Source organism: Amphiura filiformis, chromosome 12, assembly GCF_039555335.1.
Source record: "Amphiura filiformis chromosome 12, Afil_fr2py, whole genome shotgun sequence".
In the NCBI taxonomy this organism is placed as follows: Eukaryota; Metazoa; Echinodermata; class Ophiuroidea; order Amphilepidida; family Amphiuridae; genus Amphiura; species Amphiura filiformis.
Genome location: NC_092639.1, coordinates 16,098,088 through 16,124,741, shown reverse-complemented (window position 1 = coordinate 16,124,741; position 26,654 = coordinate 16,098,088). Strand labels below are relative to the sequence as shown.

The window sequence follows — 26,654 nt, the reverse complement described above, 5'->3', positions numbered from 1 at the left end:
ATGTTAGCAAGCAGTCGATCGACAAACTCTGAATAAAACCGGGTCGACCGGTTTTAATATAAAAAGTTAAATTTTACTGTTATTAAAGCACTTCAGGCTTAGTCTTTTACGGGGTATTTTAGTACACCACTGGTCATTATAATTATGCAAAAGGTAGAAATCCGAGTAAAATTGAGGGCATCGCTGTGAAGCAAATCACACATTATGGCTTTAAGCATTTGAATGACAATTTCAATAGAGCATCAAATGAATGTTAAACATGAAACACTTCTTGGTATCCAGGGTTATAGCAACGCCGGTTGGCAGGGGTAACCGGCACGGACCGGCGCAGTCCCCCCACAAATGATTTATTCATCATAAAAAGAGTAAAAAAACAACAACAAAAATGAAGGATACCCCATAGACTATTCCCAGATCCCTCATGTTGGCTAAAAAGATTGTGCCCCGAGCCAGTGCTCTAATAGTAAAATTAGCCGGCACTTATTCGTTGGGCTATCTATAACCCAAAGATTTATGTCTTAGAAGTACAAATCAATTGGTTATACTCTACCTGCTGTATAGAGTGGATTGGTAGTAGTCACAATGCCTCCTATTGACACCACACCAAAGAATGCCAGGAAGTATTCCGGCAGATTAGGACTATAGATCGCAAACACATCTCCCTTCTTGAATCCTTTCCTGGTGAGGGCGCTTCCTATGCGACGTGACAGACCTCTAACTTGGGCAAATGTGTAGGATCTCCCACTTGCTGCATCAACCTGAAAGATTTGGTATGATATAATTATAAATTATGTTTATAATTCTTATTTAGGAAGGGGCATTTGGGGGGAAAGCATTTTTTTTGGGGGTAAAATCAACAAAATTGCCGCAAAAAAAGTTTCAGTAATTTTGGGTTTTAAGGCTGACAAGGCCATAAAGTGTCGGGGGACTGGTGGAGACAAGAAAATATTTGGGGAATTCCCCTTGCTGCTCCCCCCTAGGGGTGGGGTGGGGTACTTGTATTACATTTTGACAGGGTTGTGTGACTGGGACTCTGAACCCCCTACCCATACTGATTTGGCGATTTTTTTTAAACCCCCAGAAACGGTTGATTTGACAGTTTTTGACCAATTTTTCTAAAATCAGCCCCCCCCTATTGTGTTGGGATTTTTCTTGTCAAAAAGCGACCCATAAACAGTACATCCCCATATATAAATATATATGTGAGTACCACCCCGGGAATATTTAGGGAGTAATGATTACCTTCAATTTGGCAAGTGTTAATTCTCCCAAATAGATCATAGAATGGGGTAGTGCACCCTTCATACCCACATCTGGTGCCACCAATGGCCACATTTACATGCTTATTTATAAACTCACCAATGCTTCTGAATCTCCATACTTGTCAAAATGTTCAAAGACAAAGTCTGCCAGTGAGATATTAGATGGAATGTCAACATCCGGAAACCGACTCTTGAGGATAGACATGGTGGCGACGACAAGAAGATATTGTAGATTTCTGCGAGTATGGAAAAACAAAGTGAATTGTATTATTTGAAAGCTATAATGTAAGATTTCCATCAAATTTTAATTTTGTTATTCTTTATTCAAAAAGCTGAAATGATATTAGTAACAGTAGCGTAGATACTTTGGGATTAAAAAAATGTTATCCTATTTTGTCAAATGAAACATACAAATTTGTGCAAAATGTGCGCGCAAATTTTGACTATCATCGCTTGGAGGGCTGCAGAATCGATGCTGAATTGGTCAATTCGGCACCCCTTAAGGGTGGCGCCCAGGGCATGTGCCCCCGCCAGTGGCGTAGCCAGGATTTGTGGCACCCAGTGCTAAGGATGCATAATGGTGCCTCCAGGATACATAATTGCACCCCTAAATTCACAATTCCATATGGAGCGTGCAGAAATATGCACCAATAAGGCCTACCACTATAAATTTTGGTTACAATGAAGTTGCCCTCAGTAAAAACCCAAAATTACAAACATTTCCACTTTTTCCTGCAATTTTGTGCAAAATTTGTTGATTTTTCCCCCTGAAATTCACCACCACTGTTCTGTTGACCTGACAAACACAATGAGTCTCATTCCATTTAGAGCTATCTGGTGTAAGTTGGGATACATGTATTCAAAATATGCCAAAAAATCAGGCTTGGGAAAAAAATCTTTCATTTTAGTCTACACTACAGAAATGCCTCAGTTTCAGCTATATAATATTCACACAAAATCTTAATTTACATGCATTACAAGCTATATAAAAAGTACAAAAAAGCCTTAAACTTCTTGAATATTACCCGGGAATATTAGGGTGACCAGCATCCCATAAAAGGGCAAGAGGTGGGGTGGGGGGGCAAGACTTTTCACATCCAGTGGCGGTGCCAGTAATTTTTTCCGGGGGCATTGAGGGGCAAAGTGAATTTCAGGGGGGCAAAATCAACAAATTATGCGCAAAATTGCAGCAAAAAGTGGAAATTTTTGTAATTTTGGGTTTTTACTGTGGGAAAGGGGGGGGCAAGAGTTCTGACTGGGGGCACATCCCCCTCATGCCCCCCCTGCACCGCCACTGTTCATATCCATGGGGACTCTTGGGGGTGTTGACAGCTGCAATACTAGAGGCCTTGGCTACTAGCGGCTACTGCAGATGTGTGGGGGAAAGAAACATATCTTACACCCACTATGCAATTCTCACAGTCATAGGCCTATGACTATCCACTGCACTTGAGCTAAATCAAATATTATTCTATTTAAGTATTCAGTATGATTATCAAATAAATGAAAGCAAAATATATTAAATATTTAGAAATATTGGAAAAGTAAAATATATACAACATATAGATTAATTTATACTTACCAATACCTAATTATCTGTGGGATGTTTCTGTCTGCTTAGATGTTTGTACTACTATGCTAAAAGTATGGTGCAGTTTACTATGGTTGGTTTGATAAACTGAATTGAACCAAACATACTGTATTCTACCAGTTAAAATAACTGTGAAAGTTATACCTGGTTTTGTTCCATACGACCATGACCTGTATTGAAACCTGACCCAGCCTCATAAAGAAATACTTTAACATGATAAAGGAGCCAGTACTATTCTAGACTGCTCTGCATTCCCTTTTTAAACAATACCATTCCATGCATAAAACACAACACATACCCAGTGACTGCCCTGCCCAGAGAAAAACATTTTTCTCATAGCTTCTCATGGATAGCTAGCTGTTGGATCAAAACAGGATTGGTGGATTTTCCATGGTCAGCCGAGGGATGATAATTTTAAATGGTCTACTACAGTAGACTAGTACTATTCCAATCATACAATGAATGTCAAGTTCAACAAGTACCTTAAGGGCGCACACCACCAAATAAACCTCCCATACAAATTCCAGGAGGGCCACGCAATTAAGTATGATAGTGTACGCATGCATGGCCAATTTTTTTTGAAACAGTACCCCCTAAACGAGTTTTACCCTACCAGGAAATTTAGCCCCTGAATAAGGTAATTTAATATAGAATTTACCCCCTAATGAGTTTTTGGCTAGTAAAATGAAAAAACTGGTAGGCCTACCCATTTTGGACTTGTAATTACCAAAAGTTTGAAAAGGTACCCTAAACAAGTTGTTCAGCTTCAGAAAGCTACCCTTATTCTTGAAAATCAGTGTTTTTAGACTCTAAGGGCTGTGCAATAATTATGAGCCCTGGGGAGGGTAAAATTGGGGGGCAAGAAATTTTTGGCGAGACGAAAGGGGGGCAAGCAATTTTGGCAAGCCGAGAGGGGGGGGGGCAACCGATTTTTGGCACACATTCACGGGGCACCTTTTTAATAAAATCATCCTTTAAAAAGGCTTAGGAAAACGGTACGGAAACGCTTAAATATGCAAATTTTCCTGCTCGCTGCGCTCGCAACATACATCTAGACCATTTAAAGTTTGGAATTTGGGATCCCAAAATTTGGCATGTTCAAGGGGGGGGCAAAGAATTTTTATGGCCGAGAGAGGGGGGGGCAAGCGATTTTTGGCGGGCTGAGGGGGGGCAAGCGATTTTTTTTGGCGAGCCATTCGAAATTTTACCCCGGGGCTGATAATGGTATTGCACAGCCCCTAAATGTGTGACGCGCGCAACTTGCCTTGCTTTGAAAAACACCCCTTTTTCCTTGTTTTTTGTTGGTCACAAATCCTGGAATAGAAATACCAGCAAAATGGGACTGGACCCATCACCTCAAAACATGGCAGAAGTCTAGAGATGAGACTTCTGCCATGGGTCCGGTCCCATTTTGCTGGTATTTCTATCCCATGATTTGTATGGGTGATGTGCTCCAACTCATTGTTTTTGGAATAGCCAAATTTTGCCTTACTGTAGCTAACATTTTTTAAATTTCCCCAAAATTGGAGGAAAATTTGTAAAAAATTAAGACAAATATTTTGAATTTTGGTATATTGATGCGTCTGAATTTCTTGAAAAATTGGTATATTGATGGGTCCCCTTTCAAATTCTCAGCAGCACATCCACATCCAAACCAAACTTGAGAACCCCCCCTGGCACCATATGTCTCTATCTTTCAAATACTTTTAAATAAAACTATAAAAATAAGGGATAAAACTCATACAAGCTGTTTTCTTTAATAGAAATTAACAGAGATTCTGGGAATAATGACCTGTATATTTTATAGCATGCACATATTTTTTGGGTGGCTTTGGGGGAATGAGCCCCCCATGGTAAAAGCAGGGGCGGCAAAAAAGAAGGGGCACGGGAAGATGAAGTGGCGGCAAAAAGAATTATTAGAGAAAAAAGGGTTGGACAGAAAGGGGCGACAAGAAGAATTCATTTAAAACGCGCGGGCGGAACATTTTGGAAAACCAATTTTGATATAAAATTGGATCGGTTGTGAGCCCATATTTATTGGTCGAGCTATGAGTTTTAAAATATTGGATGAGACGTAGCTCGAGTCCAATATTTTAAAACTCATAGCGAGACCAATAAATATTTGGCGTAAAGCATCCAATTTTATCATTATTATGTGTTGGATCCAATATTTTCACACACTTGGATCCAACAAAACATAATAATGTCGACAACAGGGCTACAGCTTGTGACGGAGGTGGTGGTGGTAATGGGGGGGGGGGGTGTTAAACACCTATGAAAAATAAATGTTGAAAAAAATTACTCCAACCCCCCTCACTTTTTAGATTTTGGAGAGCCATCCTGACTGGAAAAAATTGGGTCAACCTTTTCGGGCAGTTGCTGCAGGGGGCGGCAAGATGTACATCTTTAGCCACCCCCCTGTGTAGGAGCAGCCATGGTATGCCACTGTTTAGGATATCAACACCACACAGATACAATAATCTAGATTCAAGTATTAAGGTATAGCTGTTATTCTCAAGACACAACCAGTTTAATTGTATATGGCAAATAAGGGGCTGTGTTCCTAACGGCTCGCCAAAAATTGCTTCCCCCCTCTCGGCCCGCCAAAAATTGCTTGTCCCCCCTCTCGGCCTGCCAAAAAATCTCCCCCTTGCACATGCTAAATTTTTGGGATCCCAATTTGCAAACTTTAAATGGTCTATATTTATATATATATGTATATATACATGTTGCGAGCAGGAAAATTTGCATATTTAAGCGTTTCTTCGTACGCTTTCCCTAAGCCGTTTACAGCATTTTATTTAAAAGGCGCCCAAGAATGTGTGCCAAAAATCGCTTGCCCCCTCCTCTCGGCTTGCCAAAAATTGCTCCCCCCCCTTTCGGCTAGCCAAAAATGTCTTGCCCTCCCCCAGGGCTCATAATTATTGCACAGCCCCTAAGTAGTTACTCAAAAAAAAAGTTATGTCTCACAGAGCCAATGGCAGTTTCAAAAAAGTAAATTTCTTCAAAACATTTCACAAAATTTCATTTTTACAGCAAAAAAATAAAAAAAGAGGAACTAAAAAATGAATTTGCCATTTTAGCTGAAACGGATACACTAATAAAAACTCATGTACGCGGGAGCTTTGAGTTGTACAGGTAACATTTATTTTTAGCCTTATTTCAAATTCTCAGCGGCACACCCCTACCCAAACCAAACTTGAATTTTCTTTCGATATAGAATTGTAAAACTATTAGCTACCAGCGTTCGAAATTTTGGTTGTCCTGTTGCCCGGGACAACTAAAAAGTCGCCGGACAACCAAAAATACTGATTCGGTTGTCCGCCGGACAACCATAAATCTAGCCAAAAGTCACATTTGTAGGCCTATGGACAACCAAAAACTTAGACGGACAACCAGCAATTGTAATCTGTTTGTCCGTGGGACAACCATTTATTTTTCCTAAATTCGAACATTGGTAGGCTACTATTATCATTAAAAGACTATTAAATGTTCATAGTGAACCAAGGCTTTTAGCTATCAACCTTTAAAATGTTGCTAACAATATTACTTTTTACAGACAGGGGTACATAAAATATAATTCTTCTAAATACAAAGGCTTGTAATGGATAATATTAATTATCAATTATATACATACATTATTTTTTCTTCGAGCAATATTTGGAAATATATGAAAAATTTCAAAATGATATATAAAAATAAACAATCTTATATTTACATGCATAGATCTGTTTATTATGCTAAAAAACTTTTCTCATTTCAGTGATATTCCCTTGTACCACCAATTTAAAAATGTCAGGCAACCATCCTTAAAGCCATATTCAGGCCCGTACGCAGGGGGGGTGCGCCAAATTTGGAAATGTATACAAAAAGTCCCACAATTTCAGAATTTGCGAGCGTAGCAAGCAAAAAAATTAGGCTTTTTACGCTTTTTTGGACAAAAAAGACCCAAATTTTGGGGAAAAAGTCCACTTTTCACAAAATTGCCCTACCCCCCTTAAAAAAGTCCACTTTTTCAAAATCAGCACCCCCCAAATGAAATCCTGCGTACGGGCCTGGTCATATTGTAACATTTGCTGAGGAGGATGCCCTCAATATTTGTCAAAATTCTGTTTTTACATAATTATAATGTACTTTGTAAACTATTAAAACATACCCTGCAAATGAAAATCAAGGCTTAAGGTGCTGTAATTGTGTCAAATCCTGAGATATCAAATAAAGTGCAGGAACCGTTATTCAATTATTGAAATGGAAATATTAGTAGAATGCGTATGTGATGTTCATAACACAGTGATGTACATGACATGTGGACCGGTCATACATCATCAAAGGACCGTACCATAGCACAACCGACGGAGTGATACGCATTGGCAACATCAGCGCTGCTGGTATTCCAATTTTCTTTGCTTTACCTCCATAGTTTGGGTCAAAATTAAAAGGGGACATATCTGACAGTAAAAGCTAACATTTTATGGAAAAGAAATACTAATCAATTTTTTAATGTTACAATTATATGCTTTTAAGGGTGTTGGATGGCAGCATATTTAAAATATCTATACAATGATCTTGTAGAAAATGAATCAAGAAGCAGCCAATAATCACATTAATATTTCTATAGGTCATATTATAAAAATCATGCACATGGGGCAGAAACCCCTTATATCAAGCCTTGGGATCTCCTTTATAGAACTCATCACTAGGATCCACAACATGCTCATCTATCAGGGGTGCAGGTTTTAAACCCCAATACATTTGTACATTCATTGAATGACCTTTGCAAATTTGGGTACAAAAACTCATACTCTTCAACTTGAGGTCAAATTTTGCACTATGATTATGTAATTGAGGTTATTGGACTATGCCATTGGGATGGGGCTATTGTGGTCCATAGTGTATATACCATTCCTCTTGTATGTCACCTTTATTTATTTGCCAATCCAAAAAAAAAGAAAAATTCACTTTCTATTTCTACAATACATGTGTGCATAGGGTGAAGAAGATACATGATGAAAAAAAAATGTATAAAGTTTGATCAATATCGGTGCTTCCAGTCCCGGTGTCGTCACTTAACATTGACTATGTGTACGCATGATCGTTCCCAATTTCGGGAAAAAAGGGGTTATTTTTAAACTATGTTCGCGATGTTTAAAAAATAGGGTTGTTTTTGACGATGGTGTACTCAAAATTAAGAAATAGGGTATATTTTTGTGAATCATGATAATGTTGAAATCCCAAGAAATCTTACCATTTCTCGCTTAATTTACTCCCGGATTTCACTTTTGTGAAACTTTTTTGCCCTCCTAATATCCCGGCCTAATACACGCTAGACTCGGTTTTATTTGTTTCATGGTTTGTTTACACCGATTACATCACTGGGGACTTACCCAGTTTGGCCGCTGATTCTATTGGACTTTAAAAAAAAAGAAGACTAGTTTGCGTCTGACGTCAGGGCAAAGGCGGAGCGTGATTGGTTGCTGACCTGCGCAGTACAGCATCTTTGGTCTGGTAATCAGGATGTTATCGCAAACTAGTCTTCTTAATTTGGTCTTCAATTTTATCAGTGTGTTTAATTTTTGTCATTCAGTGTATGTATTGGTCACATTCAAACTTTATTTTGCAAAAAAACAAAACAAAATAAAAACGGGAGGAAAGATTACATTGTTGATAACTGTCATGACTGTATCATAAAAAACACATGATGCATCCTATTGGATGTATTTGTATATATTTTTCTGTTATTTTCCTCATTTATTAAAAGAACAACCCTCAGAAAAGAAAATGAATCAGAACAAGTGTTTTTGTGTGTGTTCTTGAAATGTTAAAAAAGGGATACTTTTGTAAAAGTGTACCTGAAATGCAAAAAATAGGGGTATTTTTAAGGCTAATTTGTACCCGCTTTTGAGTAAAATAGGGGTAAAAATGACGAAAATGTTCTTGAAACCGCGCAAAATAGGGGGGTATTTTTGACTTAGGGAACGATCATGCGTTACGCCTTTGAATGTTAAGTGACGACACCGGGCTTCCAGTATTTCTGGCATCCTTGGTAGCCAGAGACTGTGTTGGACTTCCCCCTGGCTTCTCGCCATACTACACAACTTCCTTTTGCCTTTGCGCATGCCACTGACACCAAAAAAACCTGCCCTTGCTAATTAAGGGGGGAATATTAATATTTGAATCCTAAACTTTATTTCTCCTGTAGTTTCTTTATAGCCTGTTCTTTGAGCTGTCTGCGCAATATCTTCCCACTTGGGTTCTTGGGAATACTGCTGACAAATTCAACACCTCCTCGTAGCTTCTTGGTTGGGGCTACTTTTTCTGGAAGACAAAATAATAAATGAATAACATTGAATGAATGAATGAATGAATGAATGAATAAATAAATGGATGAATGAATGAATGAATGAATGAATGAATGAATGAATGAATGAATGAATAAATAAATAATGAATAACATGAATGAATAAATTAATAAGAATAAATAAAAGAATAAATAAAAAAATAAATAATACATAAAATAAATAAATAAATAAATAAATAAATAATGAATGAGTGAATGAATGTAATGTAATGTAATGTAATGTAATGTAATGTAATGTAATGTAATGTAATGTAATGTAATGTATGATTGAAGGAATAAATAAATAAGAATAAATAAATAAATAAATAAATAAATAATTAAATAAATAAATAAGAAATTAAGAAAAAGAAATTAAGAAAAAAGAAATGAATTAATTAATCAATGAGACTGAAATATTTCAGTCCATACCCACCTGCAACAAACTTAGTCAATTCCTCTTCAGTGATTTCAGCATCTCCTTTCTTGACAACAAATGCTTTAGGGAGTTCTCCTGCCTCCTCATCTGGGATGCCTATAACAGCTGCATCAGCTACAGATGGGTGAGTCAACAGCAAGGCTTCAAGTTCTGCTGGTGCAACCTGCAAGTTTTTAAACAAATTTATTGTTTTCGTTGTGTATAATACATTTTCAGTTTCAGTAGACATGTATTTTTACAACTGAGCAATGCAACAGTGAGCCATTTAGAGAATAAGCGATAGGAATTTTTATTTTGCCTATCCTCTACCGTGTGATAGAGCGACAGGCAGGTCCAATATTTTGAGTAGTGGATGCCGGCGCAGCCGGTATCCACTACGATAAAAATATTGGACCTGCCTGTCGCTCATCATAGGTAGAGGATAGGCAAAATAAAAATTCCTATCGCTTATTCTCATTCTTAGTCAGTTAAATATTATTTTAATAACTGTAAACAATTTTTTTAAGCAAAAACTAAGTTACCGTCATAAAAACTCCCTCATTATAAAATGAACGAAACTTGTTTACAACTTCACGTATTCTGTTGCGCGTACTGCTAGCGGCGTCACGTATTCCGCACTAGTCTCGCATTACAGCGCAATACATACGCCAAGCACCTCTACAAGCGTGTAAGGCATTATCAAGACGCGCATGATGACGTGGGGTCGCTCTCACGGCATGATAAACGGCACCAAATCTTGCGATTGTCCAATCAAAAATGTGTCTACGAACTAGACCACTCCCACTGACTAAGAATATACCATATCAGAACAAGGATCCAGGGCCCCCCCAGGGGAGACCAGAAGGGGCATCATCCTCAGGAAATCTGCAATAATCATGCAATATCACCCTACATTTAGAATTGCAGAACCAGTGTCGTATATAGCGAGGAGGTGGGGGGGGATCAAAGAAAACAGCTGCGATGCCCATCATAAATTTTGGTTGGTATGTTCCTCAAAATTTTGAGGTGGTGGGTCTTTGGGAGCTGACGGGTACCGGTCAAAGGAGGTCTTTGGAGTTGCAAACAAGTGAAAGGTGGTCTTCGGAGCTGCATGCAGCAATCAAAATCAAGGGTCGATCTCTCTTCACTTTCTGGTTGAAAATCTCCTGGAAAAAAAACCCAGCAATCTGAGGAATTAGCCATTTAGGGGTCTTTCTGAGCTGCAAAATCCAGAAATTGGGGTCTTGCAAGGGGAACATACCTGTATGGTCATTTGTGTTAAGCCCTTCTCCCTCGGAGCTGCACCTTGGTCTGGGGCGGACATATTAAAAATGAATTTAGAAGAGCAGCAATGACATCACTTGCATTACATTCCAGATGTTAAATCTACATCATATGCAAAATTTGAGGAAATTTGCACGAGTCTGTTTTATTTTAGGGCCATTTGTCTATAACTGGTCTTTACATGTAGCCCTATGGAGAGAGTGCCCGTTGAGGGCACTATAACCCCCATTTTAGGAACAAAATGTTATTTTTTTTAAATGGACTCATGCAAATTTTCTAAAATTTTCAGAGTATGTAGTATGAACATGTAGAAATATAATCACGTAGTTGCCCTACCTGCTCTTCTCCGAAAAAATAAAAAGTCCTATACCTCAATGATAATGAAACCTAGGTGCTGCCCCATGTGAGGAGTCTTGTCTTCCCCTCTTCCCTATGATGAGAAAGATTAAGGCATGTCTTCCATAGGGGGCATAATGGATTTCACCTGCTGACCAGATGGAAACATCAAGCGAGTAGCTGCTATATATAGCACAACATATAGGGATGCTGCTGCAGGATACTGACAGCAATTCCAAGTGTACTCTTCGAGGATGACTCAGTGGAAGAAGGGCCATACTGGCCTATGGACCTAAGTCAAGTCAAAAGATTATGTACACCGCACATTTCTTCCACTGGCAATATCCTGATCCCAAAGGGGGAATACTCTGGTTTGGGTAGGGGTGTGCCACTGAGAATTTGAAAGTGGACCCATCAATATACCACAATTTTTCAAAAAATTTGGATCCATCCATAATTGATTCAAAATTTTTGGCAAATTTATTCAAATTATCTTAATTTTTACAACTTTCCCCCAAATTTTAGGGCAATTTCAAAACATTTGGCTACAGTGAGGCAAAATTGGGCTATTTTCTGAAAAAATTAAGAAAATCTTGAAAATTGGACCCATCCATATACCAAAATTGGTCTAGAAAAAGTTTTTTGATATGCCAAATGGCTGAAAATGCTACCCCCATCCCGCCCCTGATAATACAATCCATTATCCACACTGTACTATGAAAAGATGATATAAAAATTAGAAGGATTAACTAACCTGGTTGCCCTTGTATTTGATAAGCTCTTTGAGTCTGTCCACAATGAAGATGTAACCATCCTCTCTATAATAGGCCAAATCACCTGTAGAGGAAATCAGAAAGTACCCAGCAAACACAAAAACGTTTTTAAAACGTTTTAAATAAGTTATATTTTGGGTTTTGGTTTAGGTAAAAACGTTTTAATAACATTAAAATGTCGGGTTATATAAAGGTCATGAAATCGTTTTAAAACGTTTTGTATGGAAACACACTACAACAATATGTTTTTTACAAAGCGTTTTAATAACATTTAAATGTCGGGTTATATAAAGGTCGTGAAAACATTTTAAAAACGTTATTGTAAATATTTTGGGCAAACATTTTTTGCAAAATATTTTTCAACCCCAAAATAACATTCTGTTTAGAATGATTTGTACCAAGTTTTCAAAAATGTTTTTGGAATGTTATTAAAACGTTTTTATACCCTTTATATAACCCGACATTTAAATGTTTTCTGTAAAACATTTGTGTTTGCTGTGCAGTAAATTACCAACAAATGTTATTTAATGTTATGAAAACGTTTTATACCATTAATGTACCCTTTATATAACCCGACATTTAAACGCTTTTCTGACAACCTTTTATAACCTTTTGCGAATGATGTCGAAAACGTTTTGTGTTTGCTGGGTATCATGAATTTCACAATCAGTCTTATCTCCAAACCCTAAATATGCTATGCCAATAGTGCATCGGTGACAAGTAAGATATGTATATTATAGGGGCAAGGACTACAGCTACTGCACTGGAAATTCAGCAACTCAATAAGTTATTGATTTATTGATCAAATATTGGTTTTCCCTCATTTTTTACTGTAACTCCACAACTGTTGTATGTGCTGAAATAAAATTTCCAGTGCAGGAGTTGTAGTCCTTGCCCCTATAATATACACATTACTTGTCACCAATGCATTATAATTTTTGAGAAAAATTCCAAAATAGGCACAAAATTGGGCAGGGGTGTAGTACCCCCTTAACATACAAATCTCTTTTCTATGACCTAATGAATCCTCTGCTGATCCTAACCTATATTCCAGTTAAAAATCATACACCCCACATAGAAGACATGACCTTAATCTCCCACACAGGGGGTGTAGATTTCAAATGGAGTCACCCTTTCTGGTTAACCTATTTGAAATTCATGTGTGTGGAACATTATCATGTACGTCTTCCTTTGGGGGGTAGATTTAAACTGGAATAGTCCATTGTAGTAATGTACACCAACCAGGGAGAACTTGACGTTTCTCTCTTCCATTAAATCGCAGTGTAATATATTATTTGCAAAAATGTGGTCAAAACTTGAGATTTTGTTCAAAGATGCAAGATTTTCATGGCAAAGTGGAAAATCTGAGAAAATGCAGGTATATGTAAAGCCTTGATTTCTCCGCGATACGGAAAAAATCACGGAATTCTGGGTTTGCTCACGGAAATTTGAAAATGCCAAAAAATAGTGAAAAACTGTGTAAAATGTATAACTTTTGTGTTGATTTGCAAAAATAAAACAAAGAAACAAATAAAACAGTAATCAACCATTAAAAAATCCATTCTAGCATTATTTCTAGGCCTACCATGCAAGATTCTGGCCATACTACAGTAAAAGGTGAGACAAAATACACTTTTAAAACATGTTTGTTTGAACTTTTCAGTGAGAAATTGTGGCTTTAGGTATAAGTATGCAGCTCTATTAAACATATTGACTACCCTGAATTTTTACTGACCTTTCAGGCCATCCCCAAAAGCAAAATTTAATAGTTAAATTAATTTTGGGTAAAACTGAGACCAAATTGCACATCTTATATGCATACACACACATTTGTTCAGTGACGGTATTCTGGGAGCCAGTCAGCACCATGTTCACCATGGAAATATTTACCTGTAAGGCCACATGTCACAGGGGAAACTGCCCAAAGTTGATCAAATTGTCCAAAAACGTCTGACATTTCACAGCATTTTATAATGTTGCACAAAGTGGCCCAAAGCTGCATAACATTACCTCAACGCTTTAAACGATTTTGGAAAACTTAGCACAATCCACGCTGACTTTATGCAGTTGTACACAGGGTGGAGCAATTTTGAGTAATTTTGGAAACTTTTGAGTGTGTTTTCAGCAACTTCATGCAATTTTGTAAAAACGTTGAGCAATTTTGTGAAACTTTTAATAACTTAATGAAATTTTGAGGAAATGTTAAGCAATTTTGTGAAACTTTTAGTAACTTTTACTATATTGACAACTTTGGGCAATTTCACCTGTGACATGGGGCCTATTATTATTTATGCTACAGATTCAGTGTTTTTTTTTCTTCAGCATACCTGTATGGAGAAATCCTTCCTTGTCAATGGTAGCTGCAGTAGCTTCTGGATTGTTAAGATAACCCTTCATCACTTGAGGTCCACGCACAAGTAACTCACCATTACTGTTAGCTGGTAAAGGCTCTCCTGTTTGGGTGTCAACTATCTGAAGATGATGAGGTGGAGATGGTTGATTGAATGTATGATTTATTGCATGAGTTATTGATTAAGTTATTTTGGAACCTTTTAGGTGTCAATCTTAGCCCTACTAGTATAGGGCCTTTTGACTGTGGTGATCCAAAACCATGCTGTATCATAAAACCTGCTAACCATAAGAACTGCTAAACCCAGTGACTGCTAATTCAAATGGAGCGGTTTTAGCGGTTCTCAGAGATATAGTGTGTTTAAAAGACCCTATGGTAGGGCTAGTCAATCTGATGATGATGTGGTGGAGATGGTTTATTGATTGATGGGTTGATTGGCTGATTGATTGTTGATTGACTGAGTTGCTGATTAATTGTGCATACCTTAGTGAATCAGCCAGGGGGCACTTAAGAATGTTAGAATACACATTACACACATATGCATGACCAAATTTTTTTTCAAATCTGACACCCCTAAAATAAATGTGTTTTACCATACCAACAAAAAACCGAAAAGAACAACATTTTTCCCCTTTGAGTAAGTGGATTGTTTGGCACAGGTGGGTGGGTTGGCTTGTAAATGATCGAGGGAGATCCAGAGCACCGAGTGAGTACATACCTTGATTTCTGTGTTTGGCACCACACAACCAGCACTACCATGTACCAGTTCTTTGTCAGTTACTGGCGTAATAGTAACACTGGGGGATGTCTCTGTCAACCCATAGCCTGAAACACAAATATAGCACATTTGTTAGTTTTCTTATTTTAACCCCATGAGAACTACCTGCTGATTGGCCAAAAAGAAGATGATAATTAATTGGCCCAATCAGCAACATTGTTAGAATAATTTCACCATGCAAAAAAATTGGGGTGAATTATTTGCAAAGCTCCATTCTGATTGGTGATTAAAGAAAGATATCATGTAATTGACCAATCAAAGGCAAATTTAGATTGGCAGGTAGTGCTCAGGGGGTTATTTAACAAAAGCTAACAAAGTTCTCTGTCATGTATTTTGAAAATTCATATTAAGCTCTAGGGTGGGGGCACTTGAATATAAAATGGATATGTGTGTAGGGCTAACACTTTCACAGCAAAGGGTACTTGGTGAGAGCAAAATATAAAAAATATGGGGTCATTGGGTGAGAGCATGATTTTTGGCATTCGGTGAGAGCAAAATGTACAAAATTTGGGGTCATTGGATGAGCCTGGACTCTTTGGACCTAAATTAGGAGGCATTGGGTGCCTGAATATAGGCCTTTTTTAAATGGGGTTTTGGGTGAGAGCCAAAAAAGCCTCTAACATTGATTTTTTTAAATTGCTTCAAATGGCTTCCTCTCCCCTCCCCTACTGCAATCAGTCTATGCATATCAAAACGTTTTAGCTGTGAGAGATCCATTTCAAACTGCGACTTATAACTTCTTTCCAACACTGCTTATAGGGATCACAAGGTCAAACGCAATCTCTGTGTGTAGTTCAATGCAGTCTCAGATTACCATCTTTAACCTTTGGTGAAACCTCAACATACGAACCGGCTCACTGCACGGACTGTGTACAGAATGCGGAAAGACCAATATACCTAGTTCAAGCAGAGGTGATTTGGGGGTTTTGCTCGTACCAATTTTTTTTCCAGATTTTTTGCTGTACGCGATCCTGCGAGTGAGATACTTGACAAATCAGATTCTTTCTTAGATGATAAGCTTGGAAACATCCCAAGCTTCAATTGGATACCTCGACCAGGTATACAATGGTTCCATGTCATTATAACGCTTTGAGATAAATGGTCAAAATACGTAGGAAATCATAGAAAAGTTGAAAAATGTGGATTTCAGGCAGAAAACGAAACATTTTTAATACAAAGGTGGAGGTGAATAAAAATTATTTGCCGAGTAAACAATATCATCTACATTATTTTCGATGCAATCATAAATTGCAAGACATTCTCATGTTTGTTTTGGTATATCGACTGTGATATAGGCCTATGACTAATAATTTCAAAGTTGTGATTTTAGTAATACAAATGTTTTGAGAAAATGTTTGATTTTTGTTCATGTCAGTGGACGATGTTGGTTGACTCTTCACAATTTACTTCACTTTAACTCGAATTTACCTCGTTTGCTTAACTTTACTTCAGTTCAATTTAATTCATTTCACTTCATATAACTCTCATTTCACTTCAGTTAACTTTTGATAATTCCACTTTAATTCAATTCACTTTGCATCACTTCACATACATTATGTTATACTTCATTTTATACCAAATGTACTTACATTCTCTGAACAATGCTTCCCTCCATGCACACTCCACTTCCCCATTTCTTACACTTGCTTGCCTAGTTCTTGACAGTGGTGGTGCCAGTATTTTTTTCTGGTGGTGTGGGGGGGGCAACTGTTCTGACTGGGATTTGTCCCCCATGGTGTTGCCACCGGTTCTAGAAGTTCATTAATAGGCTTGCTGAAATTGAAGGGATGAAGGGATGCTGCAGCCAAACAAAATTGTTTCGCTTGCCCAAGATCGCAACAGTTGGAGAAAGCTTGTAGTCACTTTCAGGTAATGCTGCAAGTTTGCTCCCCCCGGCTTCCCCCATTCCCTCCCCCGAACCCGAAAAAAAAAAATTCCTGCTGCCACCAATGTCTGTCAGACAAATTACCTTGTTGCAATGTCACTAAATTTGGAAACTTCTTGAGTAAGGCACCAGTGAGTTCTGCTCCAAGAGGTGCAGCCCCTACTGAAACATCATGCAGAGCAGACAGGTCAAACTTGTCTACAACAGGATTCTTACACAGAAATATGACCAAAGGTGGTACCAGATCGGCATGGTATACCTGACAACAAGAAGATGAGAAACAAGAGCAATGGGTTATTCCATTTAAAAACCACATTCCCCATGTGGAAGGTTTTGGAAATATTTCCCACAGGGGGAGTATGAAATTTAAATGGAATGAACACATTAGGCAACTCCATTTGAAACGCACGCTCCCTCTGTGGAAGATTCAGGTTGAATCTGTCTCACAGAGGGTGTATGGAATTTAAATGGAACTGCCTAATGTGTTCATTCCATTTGAAATTCATACTCCCCCTGTGGGAGACATTTCCAAAATCTTCCACAGGGGGTGGGTGGATTTTAAATGGAATAGTCCAATGAACAGAAGAAACAATCCAATTTTTGGTTTCTGCTGAACAAGTGATTTTTTTCACCAAAAAGATCTCATTTTAGCAGTGTCAATGAAAGACCCTACATGGTTGTTAATCAGTCGGTCTGTGTGGACACACACTTGGGTCCTGATGGGACCAGGCTTAAGCAAAATGAGTCAAACTTAAAAGCTTATCGAAGCATGCTGACTTGTATGAAGAGAAAACTAGAAAGAAACAGAATGAAGAAAAAGAGCAAGGAAAAGAAAGGCCACTCCCAGTGCCGAGCTTTATGAGGAGCGTAGCCCCCAGTTTTAATCAAAAACTTTTAAATTTGACTAATTAAACCACTGTAACCACTGGATACCTCTGGCTATACATAATGTTTATGTACCAAATATTTCTTGCAGATTAGTTCGTTTAGCAAAAATATCGTCAAATTTGAATTTCGTTCTGGTATACCAGAACGAAATTACAACAGTGGCCTATGGAGCAATGTAAATCATGCATAACTCGCAAACGCAAAGTCGGATTCAACTGAAATTGTGGGAATAATCTTTTTTTGTAGATATCTACTGAAAAATGTCATAAAAAGAGGATGCTAGGATCACAAAATCCTCCTTTAACTACACCATTGGGTATTACAATCATGCAAAAAGTAGAAATTAAAAACAATTGAGGGTGTCCTTGTGAGCAAATCACATATTATTGCTTTAATAACCTCCTAAAACACCCACCTTGTAATCTTGCAAAGTCTTCAGGAAGATGCCCGGTTCAAATTTCATCATAATCGCTATCTTATATCCTTGCCGTAAGTACACTGCGCCTCCTACCATTCCAAATATGTGATACATTGGTAACAAACCCAATACGGTTTTTCCAGGTTTACCTTCTTGCGAAAAGTTTGGACTGAAAGAAATTAATATGACACAGGATATCAATATTATAATTTTTAAATGAACAAAATAGGCCTATCCCCATTTCCCGCAGAATAAAAAAACATGATATATCAAAGAAAAGATGGTTCATTCCAAATACTCAGGGCTTAGTCTTAGCACAAATGGCCTGACAGTGCCTCAGTACATCATAAGCCGTGGAATAGGTGTCCCCGGGCAAAAATAGGGAGGAGCAATTTTTAGCAGGACATGGGGATGGAAGCAATTTTTGGTAGGTCAAAGGGGGCAAGAGATTTTTGGTAAGCCAAAAGTGGTGGGGGAGAGATTTTTGGCACACTGCTTTTTTGGCAGGCCAAGAGGAGGACTACAAGCATTTTTTTGGCTGGACATTTTGAAATTTGCCCACCTCATGGGGGGGGCGGGAGGGAGATAATTATTGCACAGCCCTTTATTGGGAGTTCACTTTATATAAAATTGATAATTCTCTACTTTTTTGGTATGGAAAAAATTAGCACTTTTTGAGATTTATAGAAGAAATGAGCTCTTTCACCCATTGAAAAACATATTAAGTCATGGAAATACAAACCCCGGGGGGCACTCAACTTTAGAAGTGACGGGTATGTGCCTACCGGCATCGCAAAGTAGAGGCCTATCGGGTACAAAGCATTATTTTAAAATAAGGGGCCATTGGGTACAAACAAAATAAAAAAGGGGTCATTGGGTATAATATTTTGAAAAAAGGGGTCATGCAATATAAGATTTCAAAAAAAGTGTCATCAGGTATAAAATTTTGAAAAAATTAAGCTAAATTTTGAAAGTTTCAGCATAATTTTGAAAAAATTGAGCAAAATTTGAAAGTTTCGGCATTATTTTTGTGGCATTTTGATGATGCTATTCTAGAAAATCTAGAAAAAAGGGGGTCATTGGGTATCCGCAACCAAAAAAAGGGGGGTCATCAGGTATGACTTTTTAAAAAAGGGGGTCATCGGGTATAGTCGACCTCAAAAGAGGGGGCCTATTGACAGGCACATACCGTCACTTCCAAATTTGAGTGCCCCGGATACAAACATATCTTGAAAATTAAGGTATGGACAAAAATAAGCCCTGTAGAAATATATAGCTACCCCTGGATCATGCATGCACCTTAAAAATGTCTCTTTAACACACCAAGATTTCTTGACAGTATTCAATCAATCAATCAATCAATCAATGATCCACATTAGCCTCATCTCCCCAATTTATATACCACTGGAATGTTTATGTACCAAAAATTTCTTGCAGATTAATTCGTTTAACAAAGATATCGTGAAATTTGAATTTCGTTCTGGTATACCAGAACGAAATTACAACACATTGTCTAGATGGTGCAGTACAATACACATAATCATGCATAACTCGCAAATGCAAAATCGGAATCAACTGAAATTTTGGGAATAAGCTTTTTTCGTGGATATCTACTGAAAAATGTCATAAAAAGAGGATGCTATAGATCACAAAATACTCCTTTAAAAGTTTTCTCAAAGTCGTTTAATAACACCTTCAAGAAAACTCTTCAAGTTGATCATCTTTCATGATATTTACTTCTTTTTTGGCCATTTTATTGAGTTTGATCATAATTTGGATTTAATTCATTGTGTTAAAAATAATTTTATGACCAGTCAAACAAGTGAGAATTTTTCTTTTGTTGAGGTGTTTATTATCGACAACATAATCCCCACTATTTTTGTTTCCAAACCACACATAGGCACATGGGGGAAGAATAAATGGATTTGTGTACAAAAGAGCATATATATCTAGATTCTAAAAAGAAATGACAGGTAACCTACTTTTAGCCTTGGTTCACGGTGTCAGGCTGTTTTTATCTCTCACTCTTTTCTTTAAAATAAATTGTTTAGTTTATTCACCATGGCTCTGCTCTACTGCTTAAGGTGGTCCGAAAAAGTCAAGGAGAAGAAGAATTTTTGACTTGGCACCCCCGGGATTCGAACCTTTGACCACCCGCATGCCAAGCACACCATCACGGACCGGTAGCTACACGGGTTATTGCTGCCCAGCCAGCAATTCCGTGCGCATATAACACTTAGGGTGATTGCGTCATCGCAGACCCTGGGATTCATGCATGCGCAGAATTTTTCATCGTAAGATTTTGTAAGATTTTTGGGTGTTAGGGTTAACATAGGCTCTAATCTGGAAAAATACATCTTAGTTAACCCTAACACTGGACCCTGCTTTTTGTGATCGGAAGTCAAAGTAGATCCGAAAAAGTCAAGGAGAAGAAGAATTTTTGACTTGGCACCCCCGGGATTCGAACCTTTGACCCCCCGCATGCCAAGCACTCCATCACGGACCGGTAGCTACACGGGTTATTGCTGCCCGGCCGGCAATTCCGTGCGCATATAACACTTAGGGTGATTGCGTCATCCCAGACCCTGGGATTCATGCATGCGCAGAATTTTTCATCGTAAGATTTTGTAAGATTTTTGGGTGTTATAGGGTTAACATAGGCTCTAATCTGGAAAAATACATCTTAGTTAACCCTAACACTGGACCCTGCTTTTTGGGATCGGAAGTCAAAGAAGATCCGAAAAAGTCAAGGAGAAGAAGAATTTTTGACTTGGCACCCCGGGATTCGAACCTTTGACCCCCGCATGCCAAGCACTCCATCACGGACCGGTAGCTACACGGGTTATTGCAGAATTTTTCATCGTAAGATTTTGTAAGATTTTTGGGTGTTAGGGTTAAGCAGCGAGAAACCTATTTAGTATTTACACTCTAATTTCACACTATTCAATTTTTTGAATAGAATCCCCTATTCATTTATTTTTGATCCCGTAACTATTCATTTTGATAAGATATACTATTCATTTTTTTATTAGGTATATTATCCGCACTTTGAACCGACAATCTTATCAAAATGAATAGTTTCCGTTTTATTTTATCAAGTAACTTTTCAAATTGATAAGATGTCCAATTCATTATTTGATAAGATTACCCATTCCATTTTGAAATGATTCTTTTAAGTCCCCCTCTGACAAGACAAACTATTCAAATTTCATTTTTAGGTCATTTTTAACAAGAACCTATTCATTTTTTTTTAAAGACAAGGCAATCTTATCAAATTTGATGAGTTCCTTGTCATTTTGATGAGAATATCCAATTCATTTTGAAGAGAAATCTGTTCATTTTGAAGAGAAATCTATTATATAGTTTCTCTTATCAAATTTGACATGTTTCTATTCAAAAATGATAAGATCGTTTTAAGAGTGTAGCTTTGAATATTTAATCATTTTCTTTATTTCCCACCCAATTTACCCAGGTAAAAAATCAATAAAATAATTAAATCTCTAAAGCTAACGTTAAATAGGGCTCCTCAACCTTCACCTAATGGGCATTGAAAGGATAGGTCAGGGATTCTCAATTACCGTATTGGTCCGAGTATAGTCCCACCCGTTTTTTATGTGAACATTTTTTTTTTTTTTTTTTTTTAAAGTTTATTTTTTTCCGGTTTTGGAGTGTCCCTGGACCTAGACCTAGATGCTAGGATCATTCATGGTTGACCCAGTTGACCTAAAAAAAAAATGCATTTTGAAATCATTAATAGAGTATGACATGAAAACAAAGTATCAATTTTCATATTAAAAATACAAAATATCTTGAATTTTTTTAAATTTTTTTTTTAGGTCAACCATGAATGATCCTAGCATCTAGGTCTAGGTCCAGGGACACTCCAAAACCGGAAAAAATAAACTTAAAAAAAAAAAAAAAACTTCGGACGAATACGGTACATGTATATTTGCTCACTGGACCAAAGAAGGCCAAAACCATTTCAAAGTTTTGTGTTTGAGGGCCAAATACACCTGGTTTTGCTATGTTTACTATATGACATTTCAGAGCTGTTCAAAGCCCCACCCACAATTGGTTGATGGGCCATGCACCTATAGAGTACCCTGGAACTTAGGATTCTCGTTTGGGTTATTCCTTCATGTAATTTTACACAAAATTAGGGTTAGGGTTAGTTTAGGGTTAGGATTAGGGTTATGATTAGGATTAGGCTTAGGGTTAGGGTTAGAGTTAGGATTAGATTACACGAAATAATTACATGAAGGATCGACCCTGTTTTGTGATAAATTACCCAGGCCTGTAACTAGGGGTGAGGCCCCCCCCCAAAAAAAAATTGCCAAAGGTAAAAAAAGTCCCCTTTTTGACCCCAAAAGTCCGATTTGCGAGTGTAAAGAGCGAAAAAATTGAGGTTCTTAATGCCTTTTTGGTCAAAAAAGTCCAAATTTTGTAAAAACCTGTCCACTTTTTCAAAATCTGCTCCGCCAGTCACTTTTTCAAAATCAGCCCCCAAATAAATCCTGGTTATGTGCCTGAAATTACCTGAGGGTCTGCATCACAACACTGACAAGGTTTTTATGCATCAATTGTACTCCTTTTGGGAGGCCTGTTGTACCACTTGAGTATGGCAATACAGCAACGTCATCATCGTTGATCACTAAATCCTGAGGAAAAGCGCCACCATCATCCTGTAAGAGACTAGCGAATGGCTTGCAGCCTTCAGCTTCTCCAAATCGTACATCCTACAGAAAGAAGAAAACCACAATATTTGAAAATGTTATTGAAGTTACACCCAAAATCGGGTGGTCTCTGCTGCCATTTTTTTTGGGGGGGAGGGTGAAGCCCAAATAAGCTTCAAACCCCCTCAAATGAAGCTCCCCATTTGCCAGTGAGTTCCTATTGGTAGTGTAGGGCTAGTCCAGTTGACTGGGTGTAAACCGATTGAGTTCACAGCTTGATTGAGTTCACAGCTTTAATTTCTGTCCGTGTTAATTTCTGTCCTTGGTTATATTTTTGGGGCCAGTTTAACTGGTGTCCCCAAAATATTCCCTGGATTGGAAGGTCCCAGGTGTGCACCTACAACCATTCTCAAATGAAGGTTTACCCCTGCCCTGCCCCTGTCCCCAGGCTCATTGGATTATATGATATCATCGATATAAAACCTTCACTATGTTTTATGCTTACCTTAATTTTGTCCACCTTGTCTTTTGCCTTGAGTGCCTTTGGTGCAAATGGTGGTACAGTGACTACATAGGAGGCACCAGCGTGTTCTAGTTGCTTAGCTAGCTCATCTGTATGAAATGAGCAAAAATATTCAGACCATAGACATGATACACCAAGTTGTAATATTGTAGTTGTAGTTATCTGCTTGTCCTCTACCTTTTATGGGCATATCTGTAGAGTCTATTATAAACCTATTATCTGTTTTTAAATTAAAAATTGGGCTATTCTAGGTGAAATCCACACTACCCCTGTGGAAAATTTTGGAAATATCTTCCACAAGGGGGAATATGTAATTTGTAATTACATTTGAAAAACATATTCCCCCTCTTGTGGTCAGGGTTAATCATTTTGAAACCCATACTCTTCCTGCATTTATGGCTTTACATAATATCTTCCACATCTGGAGTCAGTATTTTAAATGGAAGTTACCTAACTAAATCATACTACTCCCTCAGTGGCAGACTTTAGCTAAATCTTCCATAGAGGTAGAATAACCCAATGCGAGACCCAATATGTCCACAAGTTGCATGTAAATTACAATGAATTCTAGAAAGAAGATAAAGATATAACAGAGAATAAACTCTGCAATTCAAAAATAGTAAAGTGTTTGAAGGATTTGCCATCAGCAGTAGATAGCATTTAAATGATTTGTGATCAGTAGTAGATAACATTTGCAAATCAGCAAGATGATATTTTCTATTCCCAGTAGAGTGTGTTTGAATGATTTGCTATCTGCAGTAGATAGCATTAGTTGTTTGTAATCAGTAGTAGATGGGATTGACAATCAGCAGTATGATATTGACTTAGCAGCAGAGTGTTTAAATGCTTTTTAATATCTGCAGCCCAGCAAACACAAAAACATTTTCAATTAAAATATAAATATATTTTTATATTTTCAAAACATGAATGTTTGTTTGTTTGTTTGTTTGTTTAAACGGTCGGTCAATGTGGAGACATGTGTTGGGTTATATAAAGGTCATGCATATGTTTTAAAACATTTTGTAGGAAAATATACTACAACATTTTTGCAAAATATTTGTTGGGAAACAATTTTCCAAGATATTTTGTGAGCGCTTAGATCAGCAGTATACATGGTATAGATAACATGATTTGCTATCAGTGGTGGATAGCAATCAAATGCTAATTTCTTTCATTAGTAGAAAGTATTGAATGACAATTTTAGACTAGTAGAGCATCAATTGAATGTTAAACATACGGTATATGAATTTTTTTTTATTATACCTTTAATGCTTCTTGGTTTTATTCTACATGTGTTAAACAATATTCTTTAATTTTTGAATATTTGAAATTTTTAAAAGTTATTTGTTTTGCAAAGAATTTTTTCTCAATCTGCCTCTTAAACAATAGCGTAAATGAGGGTTTTGCAATTAAGCAGGCGGGCAAATGCAAAATGGTGGTTAGAATATCAATATCCCATTGTAGCATGTAGGATGGGGGGTGGGGGGAGTAAGGGTTCCAATGGGTGGAGCTCCTCCCCCACCCCTGATGCTCAAGTACAAATAACATGGTTTTACTGTACCTGTAGTGTAAAGTGGATTTGTAGTAGTCACAATGCCTCCTATAGATACCACACCATAAAATGTTAGTAAGTATTCCGGCAGATTAGGACTATAGATCGCAAACACATCTCCCTTCTTAAATCCTTTCCTAGTGAGGGCGCTTCCTATGCGTCGTGACAGACCTCTAACTTGGGCAAATGTGTAAGATCTTCCACTTGCTGCATCAACCTGTCAAATTGGTACATAAAAGAAAATGATGCTTTACATCTCTGTGAAAGGTAACTTTCACATTGAATATTTTTACATTTTATTGCGATTTAGTAGCTCACAGCATCTTGCGAATAGTAGTGGGCTTTGGCAAAAACTGCATTGATCATTTCTTAGCGAGCATGTAGAAGAATTCAAATATCACAGATATACTTTTGTAGGCCTTGTGGTTCTTGAGTTATGTTGTAACGAGGGCAGAAACAACAACACTTTTGTAAAACATACTTTTCAAAGTATATGATTTGTAGAATGAATTTTTGCAAAACATTAAAGGGTTTATTTTTCAATAAAATATTGATTTAGACAATGAAAATCGATTTGAAAATCAAATTAAAAACCTAATGCGGAATATGTTTTTAAGGGTTTTTTTTTTACTTAAATTTTTTTATATCAAATTGTGGGACAAGATTTTTGACAAAAATACACCAGGGTTAAATACCGGCCCGGTATTAGAACCAGTGGCGTAGCCAAGACTCAGAGAGTGGTGGTAGCAAGACAACTTTCAAGGGGGAAAACTTATCAGCTTCCCGCAGGGGAGGGGAGGGGGAAAGACTTCTCACTGGGCCCTTATTTTTTTTGGGGGGGGGGGCATTTGAACAGAGTAGCCTTCAGAATTCAGGTAACAAATTTAATAGAAAGTCCTAAAGTTTCATAAATTTTTGAGATATTATCTAAAATTTAATCAATTGAAATGTTAGGATGGGGAAAAGATTTGAAAGGGTCATATGCCCCGGGCATATGCCAGTACTATTGATGCTACATACTATTCCCATAACAAGCCCCATATTGGTATTAATTTTATACACTCACCAATGCTTCTGAATCTCCATACTTGTCAAAATGTTCAAAGACAAAGTCTGCCAGTGAGATATTAGATGGAATGTCAACATCAGGAAACCGACTCTTGATAACAGACATGGTGAAAAGATGGTATTACAGATTTCTGCTAAGAGAAAAAATAAAGCTTATTCAACTGTAACTAAGTTCAGTTTAATCCATACATGCAGGCTTTGCCATTTGAGGAGAGCTACAGCGATTGCTCCCCATCACTCCCCTCAAATAAAGCTGAGGATATATGGAAAGAATATACTGCAATAACCAGTGGTGTAACCAGTGGTGTAACCAGGACTTTTTCAGAGGGGGGGGGGGGCAAGACAAAATTTCAGGGGGGGATTGGGTTAAAATTACCAAACAGTCCTCCCAAAGGGGGGAAAGGGGGAGCAAGACTTCTCACAGCCCCCCTAGCCCTCCTCTTGGCTACGCCACAGGCAATAACAATAATATTGATTTCGTAGAACTTATACGATTTTGGTGCAATAATTATGTGTACCCC

The 26,654-nt window shown here is 37.6% G+C and overlaps 1 protein-coding gene, 1 long non-coding RNA gene and 1 pseudogene across 2 annotated transcripts; all 3 read right to left on the bottom strand.

The window, feature by feature from the left end:
• Nucleotides 1–3,008, bottom strand: part of LOC140166659 (uncharacterized) — a 28,945-nt pseudogene extending 25,937 nt beyond the window's left edge.
• Nucleotides 3,009–5,977: 2,969 nt separating this feature from the next.
• On the bottom strand, nt 5,978–8,716 carry LOC140165854 (uncharacterized). The gene is made up of 2 exons (XR_011860776.1): nt 6,337–8,716; nt 5,978–6,090 (listed from the first exon to the last, which is right to left on the bottom strand). It is a non-coding gene; the product is annotated as an uncharacterized lncRNA (long non-coding RNA).
• A 53-nt stretch (nt 8,717–8,769) lies between these two features.
• Nucleotides 8,770–26,284, bottom strand: LOC140166658 (uncharacterized). Its single transcript, XM_072190157.1, has 11 exons — nt 26,132–26,284; nt 25,075–25,282; nt 23,496–23,602; nt 22,854–23,053; nt 18,315–18,486; nt 17,096–17,270; nt 15,067–15,173; nt 14,326–14,470; nt 11,980–12,062; nt 9,624–9,789; nt 8,770–9,168 (listed from the first exon to the last, which is right to left on the bottom strand). Exons 1-11 carry the CDS (start codon nt 26,237–26,239, stop codon nt 9,038–9,040), a joined length of 1,602 nt encoding a protein of 533 aa, XP_072046258.1. The 5' UTR covers nt 26,240–26,284; the 3' UTR covers nt 8,770–9,037.
• Nucleotides 26,285–26,654: the final 370 nt, after the last annotated feature.

What these genes read in the sequence shown, in the direction of transcription:
- LOC140166658 (XM_072190157.1), bottom strand. Translation starts at nt 26,239, where the DNA reads ATGTCTGTTATCAAGAGTCGGTTTCCTGATGTTGACATTCCATCTAAT. An exon ending in ATGGAGATTCAGAAGCATTG is followed by an intron (nt 25,283 to 26,131) that starts GTGAGTGTATAA and finishes CCAATTTGACAG; the next exon opens with GTTGATGCAGCAAGTGGAAG. An exon ending in GTTGTGATGCAGACCCTCAG is followed by an intron (nt 18,487 to 22,853) that starts GTAATTTCAGGC and finishes AATTTCTTTCAG; the next exon opens with TCCAAACTTTTCGCAAGAAG.